This window comes from Nylanderia fulva, unplaced genomic scaffold, assembly GCF_048542155.1.
Source record: "Nylanderia fulva isolate GAGA-0341 unplaced genomic scaffold, ASM4854215v1 Scaffold4, whole genome shotgun sequence".
Taxonomy (NCBI): domain Eukaryota; kingdom Metazoa; phylum Arthropoda; class Insecta; order Hymenoptera; family Formicidae; genus Nylanderia; species Nylanderia fulva.
Genome location: NW_028190476.1, coordinates 7,562,069 through 7,577,348, shown reverse-complemented (window position 1 = coordinate 7,577,348; position 15,280 = coordinate 7,562,069). Strand labels below are relative to the sequence as shown.

The window sequence follows — 15,280 nt, the reverse complement described above, 5'->3', positions numbered from 1 at the left end:
ATTTTGTATATCAATCATGGAGAATATAATATATATTTTAATAGATTATTACAATCTATGGGCATGCAAAGCGTTTATTGTATACCGAAAAAATTGAATACACTAATTAAACGTGTCAAAGATCCTTTACCTTTAAAAGAAAAAACAAGAGTAGTATACAAAATTAATTGCGCAAATTGTTCCTCATCATACATCGGTCAAACTAAACGACAATTAGGCACACGTATAAAAGAACATTTCAATAACATTAAGGTACACAATAGTAATTATTCAGTCATTAGTAATTATAAATTGGATAATGGTCATGATTTTGATTGGTCCGCTCCTGAAATTTTACATTATGGGAAATATGTACGAAAACGAGAAATCGCGGAGATGTTTTTTATCAAAAAATTTGACAACACAATCAATTTACAAAAAGACACGGATAATCTAAATATTGTTTACGAAAAACTAATAAAGATCGTTTAGTTTGATCAAAGTAATGAGTATAAAGAGCTTGAAACCGACACAATAATATAGTTAATTGTTTCACATTATATCTTGTCACATTCTAAGATCAAAAATTAAGTTTTTTATAAAAAAAGTTATGTTTTAGGTAGGTTTACATATTATTGTGTGGAAATATTTATTGTTTTATTACAGTTACTTTGTTACTTTCTAATTTTTTAATTTTCTAATAATTGTCATTATTATATATTGTAGCACTTGATAAGGGCCGAAACCCATGGCCGAAACGTCGTGAATATTAAATAAAGATCACTTAAATTGCCAGAGTTGGTTGATTAAATTACTACCATTTATTATGCAATCAATTTAATAACGGAAGAAATTTACTTAATGTCCTTTTCCCATAAAAAAAGAGGAGAATTAAATGTCACTTTTTTATAGCAGATGAATTTCATCCTTTATTCTGTCGCATGCTTTCGTAACATGCGTATGTTTCTTGAAAACAATATTAGCTTTCAGTGTTTTAATATGTATAATTAATGTGGTGTTATTTTTGAAGACAAATTAATTAGTTTTATCTACGGTATTTTTTTATTTTAAATTAGCATGATTAAGATTTCAATATTTTAGGATGAGCTATAAATACATATATTGATTTTCTCTGATGAAATTGTCGTCGACAATATCATTTTCCCAGATATACTTTTACTTCTCTCTTCAAATTTTAATTTCAACACATATTAACACACTTATAGATATTAATTAATATAATATTTATATGGAAATACAATTTTTTGTATAAAAGAAAACAAGGTTAAAATTTTTTTATAATAGCATATACAATATAAAATTATATTAAAATATATAAAATTCTATATAAATTATGTGTATATAGTTATACATATATAATTAATTACATAAGTCATATAAAATTATATATAATTATACATAACTTATAATTTTATACTGTTATAAATAATTATATATAAAAAATTTATCGAGATGCGCAGAGTGATTTATATGTATGTATATATTGGCATTTAATGTTAAATTATCTTAATTATATAAAATATATAAAATTTAATATATAAAAAAGTTTTATATAAATATATATTAATTATTTATTTATATATATTAATTATATATATATCAATATTATATAATAATAAAATAAATAACTTATTATATAATATCATATAATACAATAAAATATATAATAATAAAATTATATAATTATACAGAGCTTTGCTGAAAAAGCAAATGAAACATTTTGCACACAATAGAAACGTTTTTCTCAATATTCACTAATCCTGTCATCTTTCGAACTCGAGATTTTCATATTCGAATATTCAAACCACTCGCAAAAGTAATCGAATTATGTTAATATTTGTGAAAACTGTATCGCAGAACGTCAACGCTAATCAATTTCAATCTTATAATTACAGATTATAATTTCCACACTGAAATATCCTCGTAATCGCGAGGAAATAAGATTATCGGCGAAGTGACACTTGATCTGCGACTTGACTAGAGACGTAGCATCACTCCGCCATATTTCCAACGCTCACGTCAGTCAACAGACACCTACCTGCATCATCCCGCCTGGTGGACGCTTGGGACGCGAGTTGCTCCTTCCTCTCACTCTCGATCACGGCAGCTGAATTGTTTCGCGTCATCGGTCGGATTCGCGCGCGCATCGCCTCGTTTCTCGAATGAACAGAGTCGAACTCGCGCTTCGTCACAGCCAGAAAGGGGAATCCTATGTTGAGAAATAGGAGCGTCGGTCCCATCGTGCAGAGAAGCTGAGGAGAGAGAGGTTCCTTCCGAATCGAGTGCTCCGTACTGGGTGTGTCACAATGCGCGCTGTTACTTTAGCTTTGATCTGCGCGTTTCTGCAAACAGGTATATCAATCATAATATTAATTTTTTGTATTTAAAATGATACCCTTAATGTTAGAGAATTAAGTATGAGGAAGAAATTATTCAATAATGAACAGAAAAAGAATTGTCAATGCTATATATATTTAATTGAGATGGAAAAATGTTCTTACATAAGGATTCTCAATGTTGTTTCAGTTGCGGCTCAGCGTACTCCAACAATATCTTACATATCGCAGGAACAGATTAAGGATATAGGAGAGACTGTGGAATTACACTGTTCGCTTCAGTATGCGCAGGATTATCCTGTTTTGTGGATTAAAGTCAACAGAGATAGTGTGAATGAACAAGTTGCTCTTACTACCGGCACTGCATTGATTATTAGAGACAGTAGATTCGCCATTAGGCATGACACGTCATCTGCTACTTATGTTTTGCAAGTAAGACTATTGAAATATGTTCCTGCGACCACAACCAATGGCTGCGTTCAGCAGAAAAAGCAGTTTTACAACTGTTGTTTATGAATCTGATTGGTTTATGCTCTTAGATTCAGCTAAGATGTATCTATTGATGATGATTTTTTATCATATTAGAAGATATTGTATTATATATTTTATATAATATTTTATTATATAATATTATATATGTAATTAATATATATTTATATATTATATTTTTTTATATATTTTATACAATGAGATAACGTTACATTAAATGATATTATATATGTATATATGTACATATAAATCACTGGGCATTCCAAAAAATTTTTATATATAATTATTTATAACAATGTAAGATTCACGAATTTTACAACAGTTGCAAAGCTGCTATTTATAAATTGTACAACAGTAATGATACAGAATTGATGTATTTGATATGTTTTCAGATTAAAGATATACAAGAGACAGATGCTGGATTCTATCAATGTAGAATACAAATATCTGTGAACAATCTTATAAATGCAGAAGTGGAATTGCAAGTTCGTAGACCTCCGATAATTAGTGACAACTCGACTCAATCTCTGGTAGTCAGCGAAGGACAAGCTATTATGCTGGAATGCTATGCCAGTGGGTTTCCGCTACCAAGAATATCATGGCGCAGGGAGAATAATGCCATTTTGCCTACTGGAGGATCAATTTATCGGTAAGGAATAAATTAATTTAATAAATTATTAATATATTAATATCTAAATATACAAATTAATATATTAATTTAATAAATTAAACCACATTATTCTTATATAAGTCAACTAACTGGCAAAAAATTTTTTATTTCTGATAACACGACGGGTTATATTTCGGTCCTTTTCAAGTGAAGCAATAGATTTACATATACCTAAACAAACAATATAAAATTCACATTGCAAAAAAACAAAAGGATAACAACAGTTGGTCGACTTATATAAGAATAAAGTGTTTTAATTTTTTCACTGGCGAACCAAAAGTCTACCTCGTTTATTTAATATATATATAAATTAATATTAATAAATTAAAAATAAAATTAATTTAATAAATTAATTTAAGTTTTATTATAAATATTTGATGTGCTGTGTATAAAATGGAAATATTATAGTGGTAATACATTGAAAATATCTACCATACGAAAAGAGGATCGAGGAACTTATTACTGCGTTGCTGAAAATGGTGTTGGACGTGGTGCTAGACGTAATATCAACGTAGAAGTCGAATTTGCACCAGTGATAACAGCACCGAGGCCACGACTTGGACAGGCTCTGCAATATGATATGGATTTGGAGTGTCACGTAGAGGCATATCCTCCGCCAGCCATTACTTGGGTCAAGGATGACGTACAATTGTCGAATAATCAACATTACAGCATATCGCATTTTGCAACCGCGGACGAGTATACCGATACAACGATTCGAGTTATTACTATAGAAAAACGACAATACGGAGAGTACACTTGTCGGGCAGCCAACAAATTGGGCAGTGCTGAAACAAAAGTCGAGCTTTTCGGTAAGAAGAAAAAGGAAAACACTTCTCGTATTTTTATGTATTGTATATGTTACCTGTAGATCATTTTATGTTTCATATATATATATATATACATATAGTGTATAAATTTATATAGTTGTTAAAGAGATTAATTATATTGGATCCAGACTTGTCAATATGTTGACTGGTGCATGGTAAAAAATTTATCCATCTTGTTATCTACATTATAAAATTCAATGTGCATATGAATGTGCATTTTACATCTTTTATTACAATTGTCTTTTAATTTTTATTTATCTTTAATTACAATTGTCTGTTAATTTTTATTTGTTAATTTATTTTTCTTAGCTATTTATAATACATTTATTTTAGTAGGTAGCATGTTAGATTTGTTCCCTTGTTTGTTTGCGCAGAAACCATTATTCCTGTTTGTCCACCAGCTTGTGGTCAAGCTCATTACGGAACTGGCGTAATTCCAGTTTCTTCGAATTTGGTAGTTCTAGTTTTATTAATTACAGTATTGAGGTAAGTCATTTTTCTGTTATGTCTTCTGATAATAATAAAAATTAAAATAATTACATTAAATATATATGTGTAAACGTACGTTGTGTTATTTACAGAAATCTCTATGCCAAATATTAACTACCCAGGCCTTCAGTGGGCAACAGCTAACAGGTGCGACTTCTTAAAATGGCCTTATGCAATCATTAGCTTTATTGTTGTCGCAATAATGCTATAAAAAACCTAAGCTACATGGGCCTCAATTAATGTTTTACTAACTGACCTTGTTTATTTTATATCACACAATTATTTTTAGAGTTATTTACGAACGAAACGATTTATATCATCGGTAAAAGAAAAAATACGTGCGCGTCGTAACATGTGATTGTATCACCACATGTTTATTATTTTTATCAACAATTGCACAGTGCAATCATTGATAAAAATTTCATATCATTATTTACATATTCTAGACTTACTACAGTTTTTTACGATACTTCCATTTTTTAAATCAATTTTTATGTATATATTATATAGATATGTTGTATAATTTTTATTGAAATTTCTATATATCTGTATATTATATATTATAATATATATCTAATATATATTATAATATATAATATCTATATATTATATACGTTTTACTTAAAAATCTCTGATTAATCTTGTCTTTTTATATTGTTTATAATTATGCTGCTCAATTTTTACAAATCGTACATCGAAATTTTAAACTTTATCGAAACAATATTAAACAAAATCGTGAATAGATTAGGATAGAAGAAAGTGTATGATATAATATATGTAATATATTTCTTATCTATCTATTATGCTAATTTACTACTTGTTAACATTTTAAGTTTTTAGAAAATAAACTTTCATACTTATGCATAGAGGGATCAATGATATACAAAAATGTTGGTAAGATACAAATCATAGCATGTAACATTCCAGTACACTTTTATGATGATACACGATATTATGCAACGTCGCGTGCAGATAGCATAACAAAAACATCTCTTGGCCTTTAACAGCTGATAAACGAGGAGCGAATAATAATGACGTTATAAAACATAATATTGGCTGCGTTCAGCAGAAAAAGCAGCATTGCAACCGTTGTAAAATTCGTGAATCTTGGTGTATGCTTTTGATATAGCTTTTGCCATAGCTGAATCTAAGATACATATTCTACGAATTTTATAATAGTTGTGAAGCAGCTTTTTCTGCTTAACACAATCATATTATCATATAGATAGTAAGATAAGTAGTTATTGGTAGATGCAAATCGACAATATGGATTTGTTAATATTATATAGGAGAAACCTGACAGTAGAATTTCCCAGCTGCTCTATTATTAACGAAAGGGTTTTGAAACGTCATGAACAAAGAAAACAATGTTGATTTTAGTGCCTTGTTCGTGATATATAATTCATATTGCAAGTAAAATTATAAATGTGTATATTATAGGCAGTATATGTGTTTATTATTTGTATCGCATTTATATTTATGTATGTTACTTGTGTCCGTACATAAATAAGATAATATTTAATTTTATCGAGCATATATTTCTTGACTATTTACTCTGCACGCTTATAACTGAATCTTTTTTAACAAGACGTATCATATGATATATAATTCTTGATAAGTAAAAATAAAAGGATAAAATCTTAATAAAAAAGAATCTCATCAAGGTTTTATATATATACTCTTTATACAAATTTATATCGTTTTATACTTGTTAATATAGCAATTTGTATTTGGAATCGAAACCATGATACTCATAATATCTGTAATAATTGTAGTATTTATATACATTGTAACACACAATTATATGTATCATCAAAATATATTATAGCTTTAAAAACAATAAAATAAAGTTTTATACAGATACTCATATACAATATATTCTACAATTGCATTTTATTATTCGAAATTCCGTGCATTTAAATATTATAGAACTTGTGTACGAAGAATTAGTAATAAAAACTTCATAAAAATATATATCCTTTTCTTCTTTCCATTTCAACGTATAAGAACGTATAGAATCTCATTTCATATTTTGAAAACAGCTTTACTTATGTCTCCCTTCTTCAAGGCATCCAGAGCTTCGTTATATTGAGACAAAGAGAATACTTTAATTCCTAACTTCTTGTAATCAAGATATTTCTCAGACATTGATTGCACCAAAGCTAATCCTTTAAGGAAGCTGTAGGGATTTACATTCACACCTAGGATGGTCAGCTCTTTCTTATAAATCTGTCAAGATACAGAAAAATTATAATATATAATTTTATATAATAAATTAATTTTAAATAATAAATAATATACACATATATATATATATATATATATATATATATATATATAATATATTTATAATATATTTTATATAATAAATAATTAATTTTATAATATATAATATCCCAGATAGCAAACTGACGTCATTAAACGTCAAAATGGCGTCATTCCACGTCAAAATGTCAGTCTGACGTTTAATAATGCCAGTCTGCTATTTGGATAATTTTATAAAATAATTTTATATGATAAACATATAATTTTTCGTCAGAATAATACTAGTTATTGGTGATGTGCGATGAGTTTACCTGATATGGTTCAATTGCCAGCTTCGCTTTCGGATTAGCGACCCCAAATACACAAAGGCGACCTCCGTGACCTAATAAAGAAACGGCCGCTTCCATAGCTGGAGCGGAGCCGCTGCAGTCCACGGCCAAGTTAAACTCATCTTTTATATCGGCTGGACTTGCAATTTGATAATCTAGACCTATAGATATATATATATATATTCGCGTGAAAATACATTTCTCGGTTAGAATTATTCTCCAAAATTGTCGCGTTAAAACGTAATGGTGTGTAAAATAACGCTTTAAGACTTTTGGCTTTTCACTAACCATATGTTGAAATTGTGACGTTATAAAAGCGAGAAAATTCCCAGAATATTAAACTCGTAATGATATTATGATAATATCACTTAAAATTCATTTTAGAAAAAATTTTTTATATATATTACAATTATTTATCCAGGTAAAACTCAAAATGACATCATGATATGACATCACTTAAAAGAAATTTGGGATTTTTATGTTACAATTATTTATTTATTCTATTGTTAACATATTCTAATAATTCAAGCAACAATTTTTTTGAAAATTATACATATAAAGCGATAGGAGGCATCAAATCTATGATTCCTCTTGTCATCTTTAAATCATTTTTGAATCATTTTTGTGGTAACTTTTAAGTGATAAATAAAATTATGATTGTCATTATGAGTTTTATGTTTTACCTGGGCATTTATATATTCTATTCACACTCCAGATAGAATATATAAAACACTCGTCATAATGATGTCATCATGATTTTATTCATCACTTAAAAGTTACCTGGAGAATGATTAAAAAATAATTTAAAAATGACATGAGGAATCATAAATTATAATCCCCCTAATATAAGATAATCGCTTTATATAATTTTCGAAAAATTTATGTTGCTTGAATATTAAATTGTTAGAATATATGTGAACAATGAATAATAAATAATACCCAAGTAACAAACTAACGTTATATTAAACGTCAAAATAACGTGTGCTTACTTGGGAAATAATTACAACATATAAAAATTGTTTTCTAAAATCAATTTTAATAAGTGACATCATTCTGATTGTGAGTTTTATGTTCTACTTGGGATATTCTAACAATATTTAAGCTACATATCAATTTTTTGAAAATTATATAAAGCAATTATATGTATAATTAGGGAGCTTTAAATCTATGATTCCTTTTGTCATTTTTAAATCATTTTAAGTTATTTTTGTCCAGATCATTATAAGTGATAAATAATAAAATCATGATGACGTCACTATGACGTCATTATGAATTTTATATTTTACCTGGCATCTAAGAATTTTCAGTGTGTGCTTTCTCGCCTCTGACGTCACAATCTAACATGACCGCGGCGAGGACCCAGAAGTCTTAATTTTTTTTTAAATTACCAAGCTGGGCAGCGATTTCTCTCCGTCCTTTTTGCGGTTCACTGATGGTGACGGTCTTCCTGAGACCGTGCAGATGAAGTTGAGAGGCCCATAGTAAACCTATGATACCGGCGCCTATTACGAGAACTTTATCTCCAACATTTACGTTAGTTAGCTTGTCCCAGCCGTGAGCAAGACACGACAATGGCTCACTCAGCACCGCTTGATGCATTTCTAAGTCATCTGAGAGCGAATAAACCTACAAACCGCAGATGCAATAAATTAAGAAATGTATTATGCTATAACGAAATATTATGTATATATATATATATATATATATATATATAGTAGTTATAATAATATACAGGGCATTTAATTTTAATATATATATAATTAATATAATCGAATATTGCTGAAACTGTTGCAGTAATTAAAAAAAATTTTATACTAAAATTAAAAGTTATTAAAAAAATATATAGCTGCTAATTTTAAATTGTCTTTTTTTAAATAACTGTTTTCTTTCCATCAATTAATTATTTCTCTCATTATTTTTTGCATAATAGTATTGAGATAAAATTATCGAAAAATAAATATATTTTACGAGGTATTTATTATATATAATTTATATATAAAATTATGTCACATTAATAAAATATCGCGTAAACTATTCGCTTTTTGGCTATTTTATGCTTGTAACTTTTATTTGTCAAATTTTGCGAGAAATTAATTTATATAAAAAAATTAGATTTACATTTTAAAAATCCTAGATTGATCTTCAAATAATCTTGAAAAATGAATACATATCAGTTTAAATTTAATATTATCAAGTTTTTCCCTCTTTGAAACCTTTTAACTTTTATATAAAATATTTTCTTTACACAGCCATAGTTGCAGCAATATTGAATTATATTATTTAAAATAAAACATCCTATCTAGTATAAAAGATAACCTTTTGACAATGTAATATATATTATGAAATAGTGATAAAGTAGCGCAAGAAAAAAAGTAGTAAAAAATAGAAAAACAAAGAGTAAAGAACGGAGTTTCAATTATATATTAAAATGTTAGATCCTGCATGTTTGTATAAATAAGCGTCAAATAAACAAAAATTTTAAATTAAATATCTGATAAAATTATCTGATAAAAAAAAAAATATATATATATATATATATATAGGTGTGTAAAAAAATGTAGTTTTTAATTTTAGTTCACTTATAAAGTCTTTTCTTTTCATCAAAAATTATTTTAGGAAAAAAAGTTAATAACCTCTACAGCACAAAGTATTGACAGAATATTGCAAGAATATTTCTTATTTTATTTCTGCAAACGTGAATATAATATTTACAAAATATTGCAGAATGTTTCTTATTTTTTATTTTCTTTATTTATATTCAGACACTTATTTGTTCGATTTCTGAGCAATCAATTTAATATTTGCACAATATTGCTGCAATATTTGTAATATGGCGCAATATTGAAATATTTATGCAATATTTTAGCAATATTTCGTGCTATAGGGGAAGTTTAAGGTCAAGAATAACTATAATTAAAGTTAAAAATTAATACATTTTAAATTAACTAAGCTAAGTTAAAAATTACTAACTTTTCAACTTTTTTAACTTTTAACTAATTAACTAATTATTACACAACCCTGATATACATATATATATATATATATTACTGCACCTGCGATTCCGGGATAATCGCGTGTGTGGCCCATCCTCCGTCCCTAAAAATTCCTATCCCATTATTTGTACCGCCGCACGCACAAAAATGATAATTCGCACTGTGACAGTGATCGCATTTATTGCATCCGCTGTTAGGATCGACGGCAACCCGTTGACCGACCTTAAATATGGTCACTTCCGATCCAAGCTCATCTATTGTACCTACGAACTCGTGTCCAAGAGTTACAGGTCCATTCTCTTTACACGGAAAGGAACCCTAAAAGACGTAAATAAGAATGCCTTAAAATCGCGAAGCTCATACAAAAAATAATGACAAAGTTTTTTTTATTGTATATTCTTTATCATAAATTATATTATTTCAAACAAAATATTGCATTACTGAATGCATTAGCAAAAAAATAGTTAAAAATTTATTAATATTCAAATATTTTTTATATTATATATTTTGAGATATGGCACGATTTTTTGATATTATTTAAAAATTCGTAAAAAAACATACTTGTTTGTAAAAAAAAAGTATGTAATTTATAACTAGAAGTTGTATATTTTTTCGCAGAAACATCTATATGTGTTTTCGTTATATTAATTGATTCTCTCCACTATTTTGTGTATAATAGTATTGAAATAGGATTATGGGAAAATGAATATTTTACGAGATATTTCATATAATTTATATAAAATTATTTCGAATTAAAGTATTAAAATATCTCGTAAACTATTCACTATCCTATCCTTATATTTTTCTTGGATATTATGAGAAATCAATTTATATAAAAAAGATGGTAATTTTGTTTAAAAATTCAAGATAACCTTGATATGACTTTGGCAATGTCATCTAAGGTCAAACCATTTAAATCGCAATATGGGTTCTTTAAAACATGACAATTTTTATTTAAAAGATTTTTTTATAAAATGCTTTTTATCCAAAATATTAGACCATTTCGGGACTTTTTGCACATCCTGTATATAAAACATAATTCATTTTAACCGGCAAATATATATAGAAACATATAGAAGATATGAAAAAACATTTCATACAAAAGTTTTATGACTTCAACGAAGATGTAAGATATGGTACTATTTGTTTGACCTTGGATAATCATTTGCAGGTCCCGTGAATGTTACCTTCAATTTTTTAGATGGATCTTTTTAGATAGAGAGCTCCGTTTATCACTGTAAAAAAATATGTAATATATATTACACAAAAATATGTAAAATTACATAAGTGTAAAATTACACGATAAATAATAGAAATTTTTACTTTTTCATTATTCATCATGTAATTTTACATATTTTTAATGTAATTTTACACATTTTTTTTTACAGTGTAGATGAATTATTACGAATTTTTTACATTTATAATTTTGATACTGAAAAAATGATGTATATTTATATAAAATATAATATTACATACTTCCAAAATATGAAGATCCGTCCCGCAGATTCCGGAATACGCAACTTTAATTCGTACTTCATTTGAGGCCGGTTTAGGAAGAATACCTCGCTTTTTCAGAGTAAGCGACTTCGTCGACGCATCGAAGCTTAAGTATTCCATTGTAATTTGCTTTGAATAGTATCACGAGAACACTAACAGATTCTATCACTCTCGTCTGATATTTATAAGTTCGTCAACACGTTATCAAATCTGGTGGTTGAGGAAAAAGTACATATACTTGGAGATTGTTTGTAACAGCGTGTGACGTCAAAAGATCACGATACATACTTGAGTGTAAGTCGTCTTCATGTCGTCAAATATCAATGTTACAGAGTAAAAGATAACGTATTTTGTACGCTGAAAAAAATTTGTTGACTTGACAAAACCTTCCAACTAAATTTTATTTTGTTACTTGAATAGAAATATTTAAATTAAATATAACATATATTTTTAACGTATAATAAATAATAAATAAAAAATAAAAACGTGATTAATATCGAAAATATATAAAAAGAAAATTTAAAAAACACAATATCTTCAAAAGTTTAAATTAGTCAAAGTGTAACGTATGAAAAAGTAATAAGAATTTAATTCTATAAGCAAAGCAGCTATTTGAAAACAATGAGAATCTAATAAAATATAATGTTGATTAATAATGAGCTAATAAGTGTTACAAAAATATAATTTATGTGTGTATAATCATTGCTCCAACATAGATTACATAATTCAATGTCGTCAAATATATTTTTAACCATCTTCTAAAACGTTTCAATTTTTATTAAACTGATTAAATAATAAGTCAGAAGATTATCAATGTTTATAAAACAAGTGAATAATATTTATACATATATTAAAAATTTTATATTTTTATATATTTATCTTACCTTTTATGTAGACACGTATTTATTTGAAGTAAACGGTCTGAATAAGAAAAAATATTTGTAAGATAAGATACTGTACAGATCAAACGAAACACCGAGATTTATTGAACAGGTCATATTAAGATAGTATACAGGTCAAAACACACAGATAAACAAATAATTAAAAATTCGAGACGTGCTAATGCAGCAAAAAATGTAAATATATTCGCTTGGAAACAAGAGAGTTCTCATTTCAACATTTATTGTCGTAAACGTTTCAATTTTTATTGATATCGTAAAATTATCTCTAAAATAAAATAAAAAAATAATTACAAATATTATAAATTAAAAACAAAAAGAAATAATTGTGTATAAATATTAATTAAAATCCGAATATCAATCAAAATACTACGGTAATAATAATATATAATTTTATTTTTTTTTAATATTCTAATATACAAATTTTAAAAATTAAAAATCTAACAAATAATCGTGTTTTATATGTTTCAGCTCTAAACCTAGTTTTAACTTTATTAGCATTACTGCCAGTTACAACTCTTACATTTGATTTATTGGCAGTTTTAACGCTAATACAATTTCATTTTTGTTTCACTTGTTTTCCAGTCTTTATACAAACAACGATATTATTTAAAACTTGGCATTTTATGTTATCTAACTTTAGTACTTCACGTTTGACTTTAATATAAGTTTTAACTGTATTAACGCTACTGATTAAATTTGACTATCTGGATAATAAATCACATAATTAATATAAATTGATTAATTTAAAAATTATATTTATAATTGTATTTTTGCATAATTTGCCGCAGTTTTATTTATTATTGACTTTACTCCCTTCTGCATTTCAATCACTGATTTCAATCTCAACAAGATTGCGAGATATATTTTCTGTAATAAAAATGACAAAAGAGGCTATAAATGACCTAGTGAGCTGATAATTTATTAAGTTTCGATAAAGTACGTTAATTCCACAGCAGTTTGGCACCTAGAAGTCTCTAAGGACTCCAAATGTTTCAGACGCGCATCTTTGTTTGGATAGCCAATATTTTTCTTCGTTCACAAAGTAAAAAAAAAGAAATCGCAAACTTTCAACATAAAGGAAACATCATTATACATCGGATCACGATCCTCAAACATGAGCTAATTATTTTTTCTTACTTCGATGTAAAATTGTGATGCAGAAGCAGAAAATCCATTCATGCATGGCAGATCGACTCGTTATGAACGAATGTCCTTCAATTCATGAGAAATTTCGGGTCAACGGGACACGAGAAGCTAGGCTAACTGGTTGCACTGGGGAGACCGGAAATGGGGTCGAGAATGACGTCATCTGGCGTTCAACACCGTTCATTCAACCCCCGGGGATAAACTGGGTCAATAGGACAAGCTACCCCTTTATCCTGATCTCTTTCGTAAAAGGGAGACTTCTAACTCTTCTAGAAGAGATAGAATCTCATGTTTATTATTGTTACAATACATGTAAGAGATGGTATCAATTATTCCGCAATCCTGAATGTGTTAACATCATTCCTTAATATGTTAGATTACCCAATATACCAATATACCAATTTCTCTATCTACCAATATACCAATTTATCTATCTGCTTGAAGTTTGCTGTGGAATCAAGTATTCCGATAGATCGATTATAATTTGGGATCGATATATGAGGAAATTATCGAATACAACTGCTCATCAGTTCTAAAAATTTAATTATGTCGCTTAGAGCTTGCAATTTCGCTTCTGACGATCTGTCTTCTCTAGACGAAAAAGTCATTCAAGAGGCAAAAATCTAATTCACCACTTCGGCGCGTTTTTCCAATGGTCTAAGAAAAATGATCAAAGCTTTAACGACCCACGGACTGACATTTAACCGGAGCAATACGGGCAGAATAATCATGTAATAGAGTGTAACTTAAATGTTTGCATATTTATTTTTATATCTTTCTTTTCCTCAAGTTTGCTGAACAAATGAACAGTATTTGTTGTTATCTAAATAAAATTATATAGATGATCATCTAGATGAAACTTTGGCGTCATCTTGTCTTAACATATAATAAAAATATGTATAGATAATAAAAATATATATATTCTAATAAAGTTGTATGTCGGTTCATTTAGATAATTTTTAAAACTCTTAAACGCAGTTAAAAAAAATGTAAATTATAAAAGAGATATGAAATTAGATGTATTCATATTTTTATTTATAAACATTCTTACCCCTTATACTACTATTTAAATATTTTTATGTGCTATAATTCTAAATCAAAATTATCTGAAAATTATTCTAAATAATTTTAGTAAAGATAATATATTTTTTTTCATCAAGATATATACAGATATAGATAATACATATTTGTATACATCTTATCTTTATATAGACAAATATGTATTATCTATATAAAGATAAGATGACACCGAAATTTCATCTAGATGATCATCTATATAATTTTATTTAGATAACAGCAAACACTGCATCCTCTATTGAAAATTAAATATTTCA

At 27.4% G+C, this 15,280-nt stretch overlaps 2 protein-coding genes and 2 long non-coding RNA genes across 6 annotated transcripts; 2 read left to right on the top strand and 2 right to left on the bottom strand.

The window, feature by feature from the left end:
• The first annotated feature begins 1,995 nt into the window (after positions 1-1,995).
• Positions 1,996-6,341, top strand: Lac (septate junction protein lachesin). 3 transcript variants are annotated; one of them, XM_085486053.1, is made up of 6 exons: positions 1,996-2,352; positions 2,527-2,768; positions 3,218-3,474; positions 3,904-4,307; positions 4,700-4,812; positions 4,891-6,341. In XM_085486053.1, the coding sequence occupies exons 1-6, from the start codon at positions 2,307-2,309 to the stop codon at positions 5,023-5,025; spliced, it is 1,197 nt and encodes a 398-aa protein (XP_085342179.1). In that variant the 5' UTR covers positions 1,996-2,306; the 3' UTR covers positions 5,026-6,341. The 3 variants fall into 3 exon arrangements, with proteins under 3 accessions (XP_085342179.1, XP_029177585.1, XP_029177584.1); XM_029321751.2 differs by having other exon boundaries at positions 1,997-2,352; positions 4,700-4,811; positions 4,907-5,038; XM_029321752.2 differs by lacking the exon at positions 4,700-4,812 and having other exon boundaries at positions 4,907-6,341.
• Positions 5,577-12,064, bottom strand: LOC114945542 (uncharacterized). The gene is made up of 5 exons (XM_029321800.2): positions 11,878-12,064; positions 10,462-10,719; positions 8,797-9,034; positions 7,391-7,569; positions 5,577-7,043 (listed from the first exon to the last, which is right to left on the bottom strand). Exons 1-5 carry the CDS (start codon positions 12,016-12,018, stop codon positions 6,840-6,842), a joined length of 1,020 nt encoding a protein of 339 aa, XP_029177633.1. The 5' UTR covers positions 12,019-12,064; the 3' UTR covers positions 5,577-6,839.
• LOC146721914 (uncharacterized) lies at positions 11,331-11,870 on the bottom strand. Its single transcript, XR_014925466.1, has 2 exons — positions 11,502-11,870; positions 11,331-11,423 (listed from the first exon to the last, which is right to left on the bottom strand). It is a non-coding gene; the product is annotated as an uncharacterized LOC146721914 (long non-coding RNA).
• Positions 12,065-12,990: 926 nt separating the features above from the next.
• Positions 12,991-14,877, top strand: LOC146721913 (uncharacterized). The gene is made up of 2 exons (XR_014925465.1): positions 12,991-13,171; positions 13,961-14,877. It is a non-coding gene; the product is annotated as an uncharacterized LOC146721913 (long non-coding RNA).
• Positions 14,878-15,280: the final 403 nt, after the last annotated feature.

What these genes read in the sequence shown, in the direction of transcription:
- LOC114945542 (XM_029321800.2), bottom strand. Translation starts at nt 12,018, where the DNA reads ATGGAATACTTAAGCTTCGATGCGTCGACGAAGTCGCTTACTCTGAAA. An exon ending in AGAAATCGCTGCCCAGCTTG is followed by an intron (nt 7,570 to 8,796) that starts GTAATTTAAAAA and finishes ATATATCTATAG; the next exon opens with GTCTAGATTATCAAATTGCA. An exon ending in TGGCAATTGAACCATATCAG is followed by an intron (nt 7,044 to 7,390) that starts GTAAACTCATCG and finishes GTATCTTGACAG; the next exon opens with ATTTATAAGAAAGAGCTGAC.
- Lac (XM_085486053.1), top strand. Translation starts at nt 2,307, where the DNA reads ATGCGCGCTGTTACTTTAGCTTTGATCTGCGCGTTTCTGCAAACAG. An exon ending in CTGCTACTTATGTTTTGCAA is followed by an intron (nt 2,769 to 3,217) that starts GTAAGACTATTG and finishes ATATGTTTTCAG; the next exon opens with ATTAAAGATATACAAGAGAC. An exon ending in ACTGGAGGATCAATTTATCG is followed by an intron (nt 3,475 to 3,903) that starts GTAAGGAATAAA and finishes GAAATATTATAG; the next exon opens with TGGTAATACATTGAAAATAT.